Source organism: Hippocampus guttulatus, chromosome 10 (assembly GCF_054856545.1).
Source record: "Hippocampus guttulatus isolate MCC_2025c chromosome 10, RoL_Hgut_1.0, whole genome shotgun sequence".
NCBI classification, from domain to species: Eukaryota; Metazoa; Chordata; class Actinopteri; order Syngnathiformes; family Syngnathidae; genus Hippocampus; species Hippocampus guttulatus.
The window spans coordinates 9817536-9835247 of record NC_141270.1 but is presented as its reverse complement, the minus strand read 5'-3'; the positions used below and the strand labels follow the sequence as shown (position 1 = coordinate 9835247).

The 17712-nt window shown below is 42.5% G+C and overlaps 1 protein-coding gene across 1 annotated transcript; it reads right to left on the bottom strand.

Annotated features, from left to right (window-relative positions):
- Positions 1 to 2818: 2818 nt before the first annotated feature.
- Positions 2819 to 16773, bottom strand: sack1b (scaffolding CK1 anchoring protein B). Its single transcript, XM_086122463.1, has 5 exons — positions 16528 to 16773; positions 13955 to 14428; positions 11257 to 11421; positions 8975 to 9099; positions 2819 to 8346 (listed from the first exon to the last, which is right to left on the bottom strand). Exons 1-5 carry the CDS (start codon positions 16597 to 16599, stop codon positions 6426 to 6428), a joined length of 2757 nt encoding a protein of 918 aa, XP_085978589.1. The 5' UTR covers positions 16600 to 16773; the 3' UTR covers positions 2819 to 6425.
- Positions 16774 to 17712: the final 939 nt, after the last annotated feature.

Genomic DNA, 17712 nt, shown 5'->3' with positions numbered 1-17712 from the left:
TAATTTGCCAATAAAAGCAGTGATTTCGTATTTTGTCTTTAATTAATTAGATAACATGTTTACTATTTTTTTTAATTAACACCTTGAAAAACACATTTTGCTACTTGCTGTCCACTGACACAAACATCATGCGCCCAAGACTCAGGTAAAGACCAATCACAGCTCAGCCTGCGTCACAATTTACTGTGAGGCTGACGTGCTAACCACTGCAGCCACCAAATGTGCAACAACAACGACCACCCAATTTCAGCTCTAATAAGGTCCTCCTCCCCCTGACCCTGAACAGAATAAGCGGTACAGAAAAATGGATGGATAACTAAAACTGCAAAAAGAGAGGCATATTAACTCAATTAATCTCAGTGGTCTTCACTTGAATAGATCTCATCTCAGTTCATTGTTAGATGTTTCATTCTTTGCATGAAAGTCTGCCGTGCATTTTGATAAGAAACACTTGTCAGTTGCCTGGTATATTATTATCATTAAAAGTGATTTAATTAGTACTCCTTTGTGCATTAAAGCTTGGGCGAGCCACCACTTTTGAGTCATCTATCCATCCATTAACTGAACCGCTCTATCCTCATGAGGGTCATGGGTGTGCTGGAGCCTATCCCAGCTGTCTCAGGGCAGCAGGCAGGGTACACTCTGAACCAGTTGTTCTAGCAGAGAAATGATCATGTGGGAGCACAAGCAATCTCTCATCTGTGGGCCTTGTTTTCATGGCAAGTGCAAGTCTGCCGCAAAGTGCTGTCTAACTGTGTGCATGGATGGAGTTTTCTTTTGGTATTTTGCGAGACCAGCATGTTTTCGATGTGTCTCTCTTCCAACAGACCTCATTCAAATGATCAGCTCATCAACAAGCACTGTCAGAGCCCCATAGCGATCCTGATCATTTCAACCATGTGTCGGAGGACAGAAACATCTAAAACATGCAGGATAGGGGCCCTCAAGGACCGGAGTTGGTCATCACTGTGCTAGACTTTGTTCAGGCAGAATTGGGCGGAACAAGGCATTTGCGCCATTGTGGGATGCAACGTAACCTTTTTCTGGCAGCATCTCTCATTTGCATTCATTTTAAATCATATTCGGAGTGCACGCTATACTTGACATCGTGTGAACAGAAATAGACCTGCTGCGGTCTGTGCATGACAAAGGAAGGTAAACAGCAAAATCTCCCTAGGACCGCCTTAAACGCACGACCGTGTGTCCCTGTGTGCTCCCCCCCCCCCCCCCCACAAGTTAAGATGGCAGTCAGAGAGAGAGAGCCATGCTAAAAATATGATTATAATTTGTTCAATGGATATGATTTTTAGAATGATTCTGAGGACTGTCCCACATTGTTGTCACATTTATGAATAGAATAGTTCACATTCACCACACACGTCTGCGGAATGCCGATCTTTCTGCCTGAGCCTCGAACAAATCCACCAAAATCCGCACTGCCATTTAGACTAGCTTTTAAGCTGTCTAAAATGTAGTCTATCTTTTGTCGCCATATTGGGAGGCGGGGACAGTAGTTGCATCACCCGGAACACCGAGCGAGGCAAAGCGCCTCTACCAAATTCACAAACAGTAAACTAGACTTGCCCTGGAATGAAAATGGAGACACCCAGAATGCAGTCTACTTTCTGTGAAAGTTGCGCGCATTTTTACACCAAGCGTACGGTCGACAGTCTACCAAATGATGCCATTGCATCTATAATTCTGTGCATCAATAAACTTTAAAATCGCCCTATTTTAAAATTTGAAACTTATTGGAGAATTATATATCATGTTTGATGTGTTTAGTGTAGTTCAGAGAACGTAACCTACGGTAATGCAGCCTTTTGGGGGTACAAAGAAGTGCGAACTGAAAGCCTGTTCCAAGCCTCAATAAATGCAGGAGGAAGGACATCCAGGATAAAACAAAAGCATTAGGCTGAATGATTTAAAGAATTTCAAACAGGATCGCCACGGCCTAGCTGAATAACAACCACCACCTGTGACATTAACCTAAAAGTTTAGAATGTCCTGGAGGTGAAAGGAGTGTCCGATTGAGTGAACAGGTTAAAGCTTATAATCGAGTGTGTTCTGTTAAATGTTTTAAGTGGTCACACCCCAAAGGTATTATTTGAACGAGAAGAGAAATTGTAGTAGGAGACAGGAGCTCAGAGCATTGCAGGCAGCGAGAAAGAGCAATGATTGGGACAGATTTTAATGGACTTTGGTGATTAAAAAAAAAGAAAATTGGTATTCAGGATAGGAACATAAGAGGTGTAGTTAGTAAAAAAAATCCCAGAAGAGGATGAAAAATGGAAAGGTAGTTTGTCCTGATGACATACAGGCAGAGGTACGGAAGCGTCAAGGAGAGGTGGCCGACTCTATTGAGTTTCTTCACCATAACCTGCTGTTGGTCACTTTTATCTACATCTGGGTTCTCCTCAAAGTCACACACTAAACAGATGACTCCTTCTTGTGAGAGGCTCCAAGTCAGCACTGTCTTAGACCATTGGGACCCTTTGCTGAAGAGATGACATGATGTGATGACATGATCACATTTTAAACATGTTTATGTAAGCAAAGAGATTCTCCCTGTTGGCATTTATTTTCCCTGCGCCTCCTCTTCATGGATATGCACAGCAGTGCACCGTCTTTCAGATAAGCTTTTTTTTTGTTAGTTTTTTTTAAAGATACGGTATGTAATCAGCCAATGCAATTGCTTTATAAAAACACACACACACACTAGTTTTGAGCTTTCTATTCTGTAGCCCAATGTGAACCGTGGCTTACCCCCCCCCCCCCTCCGCACCACCCTCAAAAAAAGCTCTCAAAATACCCCCAGTTACAAACTGTTGACTTTTATTCAGGTGGAAAGGGTCACAAAATGTCTCAAGAAGCCTTAATGTTCATCAGTCCATAGTAAGAAGTATTGCTTAGAAATTGAGAAAGTTTAGCACCGTTGCTTCTCACCCAAGGGTTGGTCATTATTTTAGAGATAACTGCAAGCGCACAGTGCAGAATGCTCAATGATCTTTGAAAATAAATAAATTCCTAGAGTGTCGGCCAACAAATTTGAAAAAAAAAATCTCTGTTGACAAATCTATGAAGGGATATAATTTAACAACACTACAGCAGAGAGCCACTGTTGTCGAAAAAAATCATTTCTACACGTTGGAATATTGCAAAAGAGTGCCTGTATAATCAACAATGCTATTGGCAAACTATTGTCAAAATATATTATGATCAAATTAAATTATTTGAGAGGAGCATGTGATGCTAGTCTTGACCATTTCATCATGTTTGAAATCATGTCAGCCAATATGATGGTGCTTGGAGCATTGTCTTTTTTGAGGTGGCAAGTTGCAAGCTTGTGGGAAAAAAAAAGAAAACTTTAGAGATGTACAAGACTGTTGTACAAAATTGCCAAACTATTATCAGATTCTCTCCTCTCACAGGTATGACAATTTTGGTTGGGTTGTCTTTGTTTAATTAAGAAAAATGTAATGGCAAAACTGCTAGCTAAAGTCAGCGCTACAGCATGCTATCAATTTCAAAAGTGCACATCTATGTATCTGTCACTTCATTAGACAATTCCATCAGGGACTGTGTGATGCTTTGTCTGAATTCCCGATTCAGTCTGTTTACCAATTAAAAATTCCGATCTAGTCTGTTTCCAAATTAACCGTTGAAATTTAAATTACAGCTGGCGTTCAGTCTCCCTACAAAGTGATGTAGCTCTTCTTTCGAAGGAAAGATCAGATTGAAATTACAGCAGACAATGCAGCTAAAATCATATATCCATTTATAACATAGGCGTCAACGTTTACCAAGACATCTTGCAGAAGAACTTTTATCACATGCTTGCTGAGTGAAACTCAACAGATAGGTCGTGCAACAGGACAATCGCCAGAAGGACAGAAGTCAAGTGACAGTTTGAACTGAAAAAAAAATAAGCCTTCTGGAGTAGCCCAGTCAAAGTCCTGACCTCAATCCAATTGAAGTTGGGTGGTATGCCCTCAATAGATTGATTACCACCTGACTTCCTAGTAACGGTAATTCATTCATTTTCCGATCCGCTTATCCTCACAAGGGTCGGGAGGGGTGCTGGAGCCTATCCCAGCCGTCTTCGGGCTGTAGGTGGGGGACACCCCGAACCGGTTGCCAGCCAATTGCAAGGCACACAGAGACGAACAACCATCCGTGCTCACACTCACACCTAGGGGCAATGTAGAGTGTCCAATCAGCCTGCCATGCATGTTTTTGGAATGTGGGAGAAAACCGGCGTACCCGGCCGGATAAAACCCATTCAGGCCCGGGGAGAACATGCAAACTCCACACAGAGCTGCAATTGACACCGGTACCTCTGCACTGTGAGGTCGACGCGCTCACCACTGGACCACCGGGCCGCCCTAGCACCGGTAATGTTTTTGTAAATAGAGATGATCCAAAAGTTGTGTGGTTTTAATTTCATAAAACTGTCTATTGTTGCAACCAAGATGAAGCTCAGATTACGTTTTAGGACCAATTTCTGCAGAAGTCCAGGTAATTACAAAGAGGCTGTAGCATACACTGTGAATAGGTGTTAGATTGGTGTTCTCCCAACCCACCTCCCTGAGCCACTCTGACTATGTAAGAAGTGTCCTCGAACAAGCCACTCAACTCCCATTTGTTCCTGCGTCATTAATACTTTGAAGATGAACGATGTGACAATGTTAAAGCGCTTTGAGTACGTTAATGGTGGAAAAACACAATCAAAGGGGAAGCCTGTTTGCGTAATTAGCTACATTTTGTCATTTCAAGTGGACAGTTTCCTACCCGTTTCCTTGTGCATAGAATGAAGGTATGTATTCATGTTCAGTACAGTTATCCATTCATTTTCTACACTGCTAATCTTGTTCAGGGTCATGGGGACCTGGATCTTCTCCCTGCTGACGTTGAGCAAAGGGCAGAACACACCCTGGACTGGATGTACAAACATGTATATTTATATTCCACATATCATGTACATAAGCTCTATACATCCCTGTACATTCCAACAAAGATGAAACACAACACCTGTGACAACAAACCTCCCAAGGTCTTTAATTTACGCAATTTGTCAGTATCCAATCACACGTTGTATAAAACATTTCTCTTGCATTTTAATGCAGCAGTAAACAACCGTAATAACAAGTATTTTACAAACTACGGTTACAATTCATAAAACTGAGACAATGTTGCACGCAGTGTGACCGTCCTTTCGTTTTTGCCTTGCTGCATCTTGAGTGCTTTGCTACGTTTGTAAACCTGAACTTATTGGGACAGTTACGAGCTTTTGACGCAACCCCCACTTAATGTCTGTGCAGCATTGGTCAGTTTATGACCTCGGTCTGACTTGCAGAAGGTTTTTTTGTACAATTCAAGTTTTAGGCTTTGTACAGGTATCTCTTATATTCTATCTTGAATATATTTGAGCAGATAAATGTACAGTACAGTGCATAGGTGCACAATAAAAATGTCTTAAAACTGTAAAGAGTTGGCTGGAAACGTCCAATGTAAACAAAGTGGTAAAGACCTACTGTACCAACGTGTATATGTGTGTATCTATATGTGAGTGTGTTGTACACATTGTGCTACAATTACTTTAATATGAAGCCTTTGGCATTATGTTGACCTTCAGGATTATTTTTCAACACATCTCTCGGGGTGTATTCATTAACTTTATGCCCTTCGAATAAAACTGATACCGAACCTACGCGTTTTACAATTTCGTAAATGATGTATGTCGCGTTATACAAAAAAAAATTTTTTTTCCAAACACTCAAAATGTTCAGCGGCATCTGTGCTATCCATACATATATAGTTTATATTAATTCCTTGGGATTGTTTGCCCTTTATGGACAATAAAGCAGTTCTGTGCTATGACACTTCAAAGAAATATTGCATTCTTTGTAAACGGTCGACTATGAGGGTTAATGTCGAGTACTGTATCGTCACTACGCCAGAAGTACTCTTGAACCAATAGAAGTTCAGAATAAACAGCGCTTGGTGAATATTACAAACAGACAAAGCAACATATCTTGCTCAATGGCAAGATGCCACTCATCCATCCTTTTTTTTTTAAACTTAATCCTCCTTACGGTCGCAGGTGAGCTGGAGTCTATTCCAGGTGACTTATTCGCCAGCCAATCGCAGGAAACTTAAAAACAGTCATTACTCACACCTATAGACAATTTGGAGTCTTCAATGAACATACAGTACAGTACATGCTTTTGGAATACGGGAGGAAGCAGGAAGGATGCAAAGAAAACCCAACCAAGCACGGGGACAACATGTCAACCCCGCAAAGGAAGGCCGGAACATGAATTTGGTTCCTCAACCTCAGAACAGTGAGGCAAATCTGCCTGCTAACAACTAACAACGGCAATTCAAATGTGCTCCAAATTATAAGTGACCCGTGTTGAACTACACTACTTAGTCTTGTGAATGAGGTTTCCCACTCTGTGAAAGAATTTCCCAAGCTTATTTTCATGGTGGCCTCTTCCTAGACGGTGGACGGTGTGGTCAGTTGTTGGGTTTTTGATTTTTTCCAGCGAGTTGACTGGGGAGTACGAAGATTGTTTCTTTTGAATTGAACAAAAAGGCTCAAATCTGCTGTAAAGGCGATTGTCAGCTTTTCTGTCTTTACTCCAGCCCAGCACGTCAACGTCTGGGATTGTTTTTTTGTCGCCGACGCCGAGCTTACTTTGCAATCCTGTTTCAGAGGAAGAGAGCTGAGGTGTGTGCTGGTGATCCTCCGTTTTGAATCTTGGTTTGGAATACTTTACATGGGACACTTGGTTTTCCTGAGGCTCTAGGGACGATTTGCTATCGTGATGATTAACCACAGTCTCATCCTCGGCTTTAATGGTGTCTGTGCTGTCATCTGACGTCACACTTGGCGTTTCCACACTTTCGACTCGATCCTCTTTCTTATCTGGTATGTTCAAAAAGGACTTGATCTTCTTGGTACTCTTCTTTAGGAAATGCTGAGAGCCCATTATGTTGGATTTGGCTGCCAAATCCCTGCCGTCGACGCCCAGGCTTGCAGCAGATAGAGTTCTGGAAGGAGGTTCCTGCCAAATGGAAGAGCAGGGACTTGTGTCTGTCATGCTCTTGACATCATAATGAGAAACAGATCGCTGATCCTCATTGAGATTTGACCTGTAGCCACTCTGCTTCATGTTGATGCCTCTATCTATTTGCATCCTCGCAAAAGATCCATACATGTCACCCGAGGAGTCCTGTGTGTATGCGGTGTTGGATCTTGGATCTGCCACGCTGTGCCTTTTGTACCAGGGATCGGTTAATTTGTCTGGATTTGTCATGATCTGCCCATGCTTGACTCTGCCTAAGCTGGCGTAGGCAGATGGGTAGGAGTTTTTCCCACTGCTGTAGTCATCCAAAGTCTGCAGGCTTTTTCTCTTAAACATGTATTCTTCGTTGTTTAGTCTGCTGCTTTCGATCGGTGGATTCCACTGCATCGAGGAATAGCGCAAAGAGTTATGAAGCGCTGCTGAGCGGCTACCGACAGAAGGTGTGGCGTTCATGTGTGAATGTTGGTCCAGTTGCTCTGGTATGGCGGACCTAAAAACAAGAGAAGACCTCATTCTTCCCTGCATGAAGCTGTTGGAAGACTCAAACTGGTCCAAATAGTCAGACGGCTCGCTAAACGGCATGTCAGGGTTTTGGAGGTATGACTCGATCCTCCAGGTACGCATGAATGATTTGGAAGTCTTTTCCAGCGTTGGCATGTTTTGCTGCATGGAAAGAATTTGTTTGTCGTTGCCATTGTATGACTGACGGAGCTTTTGACTCCTGTACATCTGTGGCACTAAATAGTTATTATCCAGTGGATAGTTTTTCCCCATTGCTGTTTCCCGGGAAATATTCCAGTTGCTTGCTCTGGCTCTGACATTCTGTTTGACATGCCCATCATGTATTTCCCCCGCATAGCTGTGCCTTTTTAAGTAGTTTATTGAGTCTGCAGACTGAAATCTGGACATGTGGTTCTGCAAACCAGCATCATGCTCAGTCAAAGGCGCATAGCGATTATCATTGCAGTCTCTGACGTACAGATTCCTCTCACAGGTCTTCCGGTAGACAGAGTCCAACGTGTGCCTTAGCTGGTCGCGCCGATCGATCGTATGTGTCGAATGAGGAGAATATTTTGACCAGCCGAGCATTATGTGGGGCCCATTCGATGGGAGAGAATGATCCGGTTGGCATAATTCAGCTGGCACTGTTGACCTCGCGTACAGTGTTCGAAACTCCTCATCGTAAGTCCTCACCAGGTGGCCCGTGATGACCTGCACCATGCTCAAGTTGATCTTTGCACATGACCACGTGAATCTGTGGACAAACAAAACAAGCATGGGTCCGTCATTAATGTGGAGGAAGCATCTTGCCACAATTCAGGTTCAATCTTGTGGATAATGGTCAGCTTTATGATTATTATTATTACTGTATTTTGAAACTTCAAAATATTATATTAAATTCATATTCAAAATTTGACTCAGTAGCTAGTGCTCCTGTATAATCGAGTGACATAATAGGTTGTCTTCATGAAAAGGGAAAACATTCAGTCAGATACACAAGTTAAAATATATATAGATTTTTTTAAATAACCAAAATATATTACTGCGATCATTCCAGAACAATATTCCCTGTGTGTCTCTACTCAATTAATAACATTGAAAGGCTGAAGTGTTACATTACATCATGTTGTCATTGTGTTAATATTGTAATTCCAGTACAAAAATTAATCACACCTTGATTTAGTGGCATTAAGAGCAAAAGTGGGCAATTCAACTTTTGTTTGTCACGTGGCTTTGTTTAAAATCCAAGCAAATCAATTTAGCAACGGTTTTGAGCCTAGTGGATCATTTAAATTCAATTGTATTTCAATATGACCCTAGTGAAAAATAGTGAATTAAATGAAATTAGAAATCAGAGTGTGACGTGCAACAGTTGCGTTCACCTGTAGGAGCCATAAATCGCTGTATGACAGTCGACCAAAATAAATTTCTGCTCCATCGCTCCATGGAATTTAGTCCCTGTACGACACTGATAATCTTCACCTTTCACAGTGCGCACTCTCATGTTCTGGAGACAAAGAAAACAATAAGTCAGCTCAAATCGTCAACACTTGCACAGGTAACTTTGAGTCAATGTGTGCACACTTTGTTGAATTGTTGCCACGCTTGCTTTCCAAGCATTTTGCTGTGTGATTGTTTTGTAGCATAGAATAACTCTTGTGCGAACACACAATGGCATCAACAAGGTCATTCAGAAGACATTTATACAGTCTTCCACTTGAGGAAGACTGTATAAATGTAAGACTGAAGAGGTTCCACTTATACAGTGGAACCTCAATAAGTTAACACCATACAATTGGTGTAAATTGTCTTCCTATGAAAAATACTGTCTGTTGTCTGTACCTTTTCACCAGCAACAGCAGTTTTGAGTACCCACCCTTTTTGGAGTCCTTAGACTAGAGGGTGTGCTGGAGAGCACTCCCTATGGGGAACTCCCTCGTTCTACTGGGAGACTTCAATGCTCATGTGGGCAATGACAGTGAGAACTGGAAGGGCGTGATTGGGAGGAACGGCCTCCAGATTAGAATTTGAGTGGTGTTCAGTTATCGGACTTCTGTGCTCGTCACGGATGGTCCATAACGAACACCATGTTCAAACATGGTGTCCATATGTAGACTTGGCACCAGGACACCCTTGGCCGCAGTTCAGTGATTGACTTTGTGGTCGTATCATGTTTTGGACACTCGGGTGAAGGGTGTCAAGTGATCACCACTTGATGGTGAGTTGGCTCCGATAATGGGGGAAGATGCCCGTCTGACCTGGCAGACCCAAACATATTGTGAGGATTTGTTGGGAGCATCTGGCAGAATCCCCTGTCAGAAGGCAGAGCTTTTCCCACGTCCCGGGAGAGGCGGGGGATATTGAGTCAGAGTGGACCATGTCCCGCACCTCTATTGTTGAGGCAAGCGATCTGAGTTGGCTGTAAGGTGGGCGGTGCCTGTCGTGGCGGTAACCACTGAATCGGCTGGTGTACACTAGTAGTAAGGGAAGGCTAAGTGGTCGCCGAGGCAAAAACTCAACCGTGGGACGAGTTTGGTGGAAGCCGACTTCCGGACAGTTTCGAGGAAATTTTGGTCCACCATTCAAAGTCTCAGGAGGGGGAAGCAGTGCACCCTTAACACTGTGTCGAATGGGGGTGGTGCGCTGCTGACCTCGACTCGGGACATTGTGAGTGGGTGGGCAGAGTACTTCGAAGACATCAACTCCACCAACACACCTTCCTTAGAGGAACAGAGTCAGAGGACTCTGAGGTGCACTGTCCTATCTCTGGGGTTGAGGTCTCCCAGTCACACAGCCAGCCAACTTCCAAAAGGAGACAAAAAGGAGCAGGCGGCAGGAGAAGAATAAGGAGCAAAGTATGTATAGCTGAGAAGTGCATGTGCTTGTTTGCAGCTGCAGTTCAACCAAGATAGCCAAAGTAATTAACATTAGCCCGTTTTCGCACCCGGCCACTTGATTGACTGCATTTTTTGGGGTGGGGGGGGGGGGGCAAGCATCCTCCTTGCGACGATGTTTAACTACTGCGGCCGAAGCAAGCGACATAGGCTACGGCGAACACATCATACGCACATGCGGATTTATTTCTTTAAAAAAAAAAAAAATGATGCAACCATTGTAACACTGTGATGTTATTCTCCTAAGATTGCACCATTTCATCGAGGTATAATTTATTGCAGAAACTACATCAAGGAGATTATGATTTCTTTTTGTACCGTTACAATTTTATTCTCATAAAATGAAGGACTTTGAATGTCTGACTTTTTTTTTTGTATGGCTTTATTCTCATACCATAACATTCCAACTTGATTCTCTTAATATTAGGACTTAATTGTAGTCTAATAATTGTTATTCTTTTCAGTGTTGTCTTGATAAAATGTGTTGAGCCTTTTCTTTTCCATTGTATTTATTTATGTTTATAACAGCACACCAAGGTCTGTGGATGTGCCTGAATATGTTTTAAAGGGACATCCCTGGGGGCACTTGAAGATAACGACAAGGGCACTGCCCAAGAACGTAAGTAGAGCAAATAACAAGGTCATACACAAAAAGCACTGGCAAAGACTGAACCAAAAGCAGGAAGATAATATTGTCCAAGCTAAGGGGAGAAAAGGACATGAGAGGAGAATGCAAGCAAGCATACCGTCATGTTGAAGGAGTGACTTACTCTGAGTTGTTGAAGTTTTATATCTTGATTCTCAGCCGCTGTGAGGAATTGTTTCAAGTGGAAATCATCCAAAAGCACGTAGACCGGAACTCCACGAATGGCGGCGTCAACAGTTTCTTTCAATATATCCACGTCAGTGAACATATCCATCACGATGGCAATGACCTGCAATAATAAAATGAACAAATACATTTGGCATGTTAGGCAAGTCAGGATGCCACGATGCCCACGTGCCATTGATCTTGGAGATCAGTGAGGCGCCTAATGTTCTCATAGACCTTCGTAGAGATCTTGATTTCCTTTAGCTATAATAACTGTGTTCATTTGCACACGTACAGACAATAAAGACAACCTCCGAGTCTATTTATATCCCATCGCTAACTATTTTGGCAAAGAGAAACAGCATCACCTGCCAAAACACGTAAGCATGTCTCAGTTAACCAGTTCCCTGCACCATATTAAAAATCATCAAATCCTCATAGAAATTCGATTAAAATCACATTGCCCTCTGCGCTCACTCCACAATGTTGTGTGCAATGAATTCAGTTCGTCTTGAAATATATTGTAATGCTGAGCATCTTAAAGACCCCGTAAAGTGAAATCAGGCATTTGTTTCTAAATACATTGGACACGTTTCAAAATAATTGCAGAAAACGTTCAAAGCCCGACAATTAGGTAGTTGGCCTCCTCTATTGTGGAGAGTCTCCTTGCCATAGGTTTCACACACAGAAAGATGGGGGGGGACAACGTCTGTTGACAGCTGTCATGTGGATAGGGTCTTGGCGCTATCATGGCTGCTTTCGAGTGCCTTGTTGTTGCATGAAAAAGCTCGTGGGATATATTTCGGCCACTGGGAGCTTGAAAGCTTTTACAGTGTATATTTTTGCAGCTCAAACATGTGGTTATGGTGGAGGAAAGATGCTGAGCAAAGTTGCATCCTTTGTTATTACTTAAGTAGTATTTTAGTGACGTTTGACAGTTGAGCACGACCTGCTTTCAGCACATTCAGTATACATCCAATTTTCTGATCCGCTTTATCCTCACAGGGGTCGTGGGGGGTGTTAGAGCCTCTCTTCGGGAAGAAGGCGGGGGACACCCTGAACTGGTTGTCAGCCAATCGCAGGGCACACAAAGATGAACTACATTCAGCGCACACACTCACATCTAGGGACAATTTAGAGTGTTCAATCAGCCTGCCATGCATGTTTTTGGAATGTGGGAGGAAAGCGGAGTACCCGGAGAAAACCCACGCAGACACGGAGAGGCCGGAGCTGGAATCGAACCAGGTAACTCTGCACTATGAGGTCAACGCACGAATAACTCTCCCACCGGGCCACGCGCAATGTTTCTCTTCATTCAAATAGGGCAGGGTTGCTCACAGGGTTGCTAACAACTTGTTTCTCTACTGCATGTCAAATTTTATTTTCACTCAAGAAATGCAGAAAAGAGAGAGGAACTTTAACTGACCATCTTTATGTTCACTCTTGATGACATTTGTCCTCTGACTGACTACCTTTGGGCGAGAAGCAGCATACACCCAGGAATGGTCACCTGTCAATCGCAAAGCCTGCATATACAGGTGCACCAATACACCAATAAGCAATTTACAGTCTTCAGTTTATCAAGTACACTTTTTTTCTTCATTCTGGAGGAAACTGAAGTACCAGAAAAAAAATTGGCACTGAAAGAACCTGGTCTAAATTTGAACATAAGACTCTAGAACAGACTATGAGGTAGCCATTCTAACGGTGATCAACTGGTTAGCACGTGCGCCTCACAGTGCAGAGGTGCAGGGTTCGATTCCGGGTCCGGCCTTCCTGTGTGGAGTTTGCATGTTTTCCCCGTGCCTGCATGGGCTTTCCCTGGGTACTCTGGTTTCCTCCCGCATTCCAAAAACATGCATGGCAGGTTGATTGGGCATTCCAAATTGTCCCTGGGTGTGATTGTGAGCGCAAATGGTTGTTTGTCGATGTGTGGCCTGCGATTAGCTGGCAACCGGTTCAGGGTGTCCACTGCCTACTGCCCGTAGCCACAGCTGGGATAGGCTCCAGCACGCCCCTCAACCCTCGTGAGCATAAGCGGATTAGAAAATGGATGGATAGATAGTTCTTTCTTTCACGGCGACACATTATGCATTTTTTTTATGTACGCTGTGATTGAAGTACAAAGCGCAAATTCAAAACAAGTAATACAAATAAGTCATTTCAGCATATGTTGCTGTATAATATAAACCCATTTATTTAGCCCCTTTAGTTACTACAGAGGGATTTGCTTGGAAAATGCTGTCAGTCACTCCAGCTGTTGCGACCCACGTGATAATTGTTGCCCCTCTGACTTAACAAATGCCTACGACTACGGTGAAGAGGAAACAAAAGCACTCCCGTTTTTTTTTTTCATTCAAAGGTCTTTTTGAGTCAAAACAGGGTGCAGCTTTGTGCATACTGGCATGCAACAGGCTACAAATTGGTGACCATTTGTGAATCATCCTCATGGAAAAGAGTTCATGTTGTAGTAGTAGCAACCTGTTCCCACACTCTCTCGATGAGAGAAGTTGTCAAACTGGATGTGGGCCATGAAAATGTCAGCAGACACTCCCAGCCACCACACGCTGGAGGTGTGAGGCCTCAAGACGAGCGCGCCACACGTGTACCGAACGCACTTGTCATATCAAACAGTCCAACAATGAATCTTGTCTTACCTGTCTTGCATCCCGTATGTGTTTCAGAATCACTTCTTTAATGGTGGGGCTGTTTTGTCGTGGGGGATGATAGAGAAGATCTATATTGGTCTGCAGATTTTCATGTATGAAATCAGGCCAGCCCAATTCCAAAGCGGGAGCGTCCACATCCGAGTGGACAGGCCAGTAGGTGCCAGAGGATGAGTGACTGTCCACGGGGTTATTGATTTCCTCTATGTGGGTCTGAGGTGGGAGCTCTTTGGCGTTTGCTGTAATGAAGACGAGCTCCTCGTCAGACAGGAAGCTTCCGATACGTTCTCCTTTGAGGAACTCTGTGTAACTCTCTCTGCCCCCGCTTAGGAGGCAATCAATGGCCAAGCGATATGACTCTTTGTAGTGGGCTTGCATGTAATCCCCTGATACATGCTCTCCCTTTAAGGATGACAGCGAAGAAAATTGAGCCGAGTCCATTGTTCCAGTCATCGTCCCTTGGAACTGTTGCATAAAACAAAAGCACAAAGGATCAGGGAGAGTAAATACAGCAATATATATATGAGGGAACATTTTAATGGCGGGTTTAATCACAGACACCACATGAATCAGCAGTTGGAAATGTAATCACAAGTTATGCAGACACACCCTGCTTTATTTATTTATTTTTGGGGGGTAATCATTGGGTTATTCCGATTTTTTTGCATTTTTTTTTGATTGCCTGTGATATTTCTGAGCAAACAGCAGAAGCTTCTTTTTGCAACTATTTGTTCGTGATCTAAATGTAAATACAACAAGCCTGTAATCGCGCTGTAATTACGTTACAAAAACAACATAATGAGCTTGATGGTTTTAAAATTCCCAAGGAGTAAAACAGGAAACGTCAACCACTTATATGTTTAGTTTCAAGTTGCTAACATCATTCTGGCCACTGCTCTGTTCATGTACTACTTTAACAATGACAATCAAGCCCCACATTTCATGTTTGTGCTATTTTTCCTAAAAGCTAACCAAGCCCTGACAATGTGAACATTTGTCATTAAACCGCTCCTATTGCAATAAGTTGCTCTGTCTGTGGGTTGAAAACGTGGCTCACGGAAACTGCCTCATCATTAAGACTACTGGAACCTGTTTGTTGAGGGCCCTTGGGACCAAAATAATGGCTTGATTTATCAAGCCCCTTTATTCAAAGCCATATTCAATCAATGAAAGCAGAATACGCGATTCAACAACGCTTTCAATTTTTGGTTATCAACAATGGAATCGAGTTAATAACTAGAGAATGACAGAAATAAATGAAATGAAATGAAAATAATTGTTAATAGTTATAATAGATAATAATAGTTTTAATGAGGTGCAGCTCTGAAAAAATTCTAAATGCGCATTTCATGGTTGAAGCTCTGAATAATAACGTCTAATCCTTTTCCTTAAAAAGGCCATGATCGTCTCTCGCCGCACCTATAACAGCCAATTAATGTATTCATATTTACAATTCCGCATTAAAGTATATCTAAGTCTTCAATGGAAAGGGGGATGACATCAGGGGAGGAGCAGCAAAATAGAAATCTTTTTTTCGGGGGGGGGGGGGCAGGTAGGGAGGAGGCAGGGGTGTCTAGAAGCAAGACCACGACTATGCAACATATGGATTCCTGTGGACTGGTCCAGATGATGCTAGTGCTAAAATGTTATGGGGCCATTCAAGCTCTTTCATCGGATTTGCAGTTGCCGAAGAAAACCAGTGAGACATTGAATATGTTAAATATAAAGTAGTGGACCTTCCAAAATTAAATTAATTAAATTGTACAATTCACAACCAACAATGTTGAGTACGCAATTATTTGAACTGTAGCCTACAGACAAGGCAACCAAAAAGCTTGAGGGTGGGTGGTGTTGCTTCATTTTATTTTTCTTCTCTTTTTACATTTAACATTTTAAATGTTATGAAAGGCCAGAATTTATATATTTTTAAATCAGAGTGTCTATCTCTACATACGTGGCCATAACGTTATGGCAAAAAAAACAAAGAAAGATGACGTTTTGAGTTTGAAGTGGGCCGTAGTTGTTTTATGTTCTCTGATGGGAGGCTTCCTGGCCCACCCTACAAACAATGCTGTGATGTCACAAATTGTGGGTGTGTGCTCACTTACCGTCAGATGAACGCCACAAAAATTCTTGTGAAAACCACGCTTGACACTGAAATTTAATTTATCTTTTTCAGGATCAACCTCTTGCTTCACAAAAAATAAATAAATAAACCCTTTATTACCAGTACAGGTAATATTTTGACAACATTTGACAATAAAGTTGTATTCAATTCAATTCAATTTTTAATAACAGAGCAATATTCCCATCAAATGAATTTATTTGAACACTTTAATGGCTAATGAGTGGGGCATAAAAAAAAATCACAGTCTGTGATATCTCTTTTATACACTTAATATAGTGTATGTGATCCAGCTGAAAAAGGATTGGATGTGCAAGACCTTATTCCAATTTATATGGCCCAAAGAGACAAATTCGAGTGTAGCCGCACGTCTTCTCGATCTTATTCATTACTGTCAGAGTACAGACATTGCTCAGTGAATGATAAGGCCGTAACTTACATTTGAAGTGTGAAAATCCTGTCGACTGCTCCCAAACATATCCCAATGAGGTTTATGTACAGCCATCTGCATACTAATTCTTTTCTATATTTGAGGAGGCTACTGTCCCCCAGCTGGAAGCCACCGAAACAAGGAGGTGTCTGAACATGATAAGCAGTGTGCTGGCTGAGAGTACGAGTTACCAGTTTTGACACGCAAATGGTCCGTCCGCTTGAAAACTTGCTCACAGGCAACCGTAAACCTGTTTGAGACTCTTAGCCACACCTCTCCTCTCCTCTCTTCTGCTCGCCTCTCTTTTAAGGGACAAAGTTCAGCCCCCTGCAGAAATCACAATGATGGCAGGACACGGAAAGGCTTTGATGAATGTACTGAGAAGCTGTGAGAAAAGTGAGGCTATGATGAACCATTTGTATTTTAAATTGCTTTGAATTTCTTCGCCCAGCGGAATGGTGCCTTTTTGCAATCACTCTCTTGGATGTAGAAATGTTTGACATGCTAAGGTCAAAGCTGTGTCTGGGAATATAACTCATTTTCAGATTCCGTAGGCATTAACAAGAGCTTTGACACCCGAATTTCTTGAGAAGAATATGATGCACTTGCTCTTATTACTTTGGTGGGGTCAGCACCGAAACTGGTTCTTGAGAAATTGTCCCATTGTGTAATCTCTGCATTCCTGCATCAGGGGTGTGTGTGCGTGTGTGGAGGGGTGAAAGCTTCAATTACCCAAGACTGTTAGCAAGTACTCCCCTTAGGGTTCAACGCAGATGGATATCTGTTGCTTATTCACTCAATAGCTTGGTGAATATATATTGCATATTGCATGTTGCAATGGCCTCTCATGTTCCAAATGACAAAAGTCAAAAAGTCCCCATAAGGCTCCAATGTTCTTGTAGGTATGTTTGTTTTTCCTGTTTGGATCTCATCCTGTCTCTGTGACTCTCCAAGATCAGCCCTCAAGCATGTCTCAGGTCAGTCCTGGTTTGCATGGCAACTTTCAGAGACATTAAATTACATTTGGGTAAATAATGGCAGCACCCCCATAGGCTTATCACGGACGAAATACAACTGCTGATCTCAGTGGAAACTGCAAACACAATCTCAGGAAGTCATCTTCATGCATGCATATCTTGCGCTACTAATTATAAAGGAGCAAATAAGGCATGCATTAAATAATAAACGAAATTT

Excerpts from the sequence above, each read along its gene's own strand:
- sack1b (XM_086122463.1), bottom strand. The coding sequence starts at position 16,599 with ATGCAGATGGCTGTACATAAACCTCATTGGGATATGTTTGGGAGCAGT. Across the intron at positions 14,429-16,527 it reads AGGATTTTCACACTTCAAAT|TTCCAAGGGACGATGACTGG; the intron begins GTAAGTTACGGC and ends TTTATGCAACAG. Across the intron at positions 8,347-8,974 it reads GCGATTTATGGCTCCTACAG|ATTCACGTGGTCATGTGCAA; the intron begins GTGAACGCAACT and ends GTTTGTCCACAG.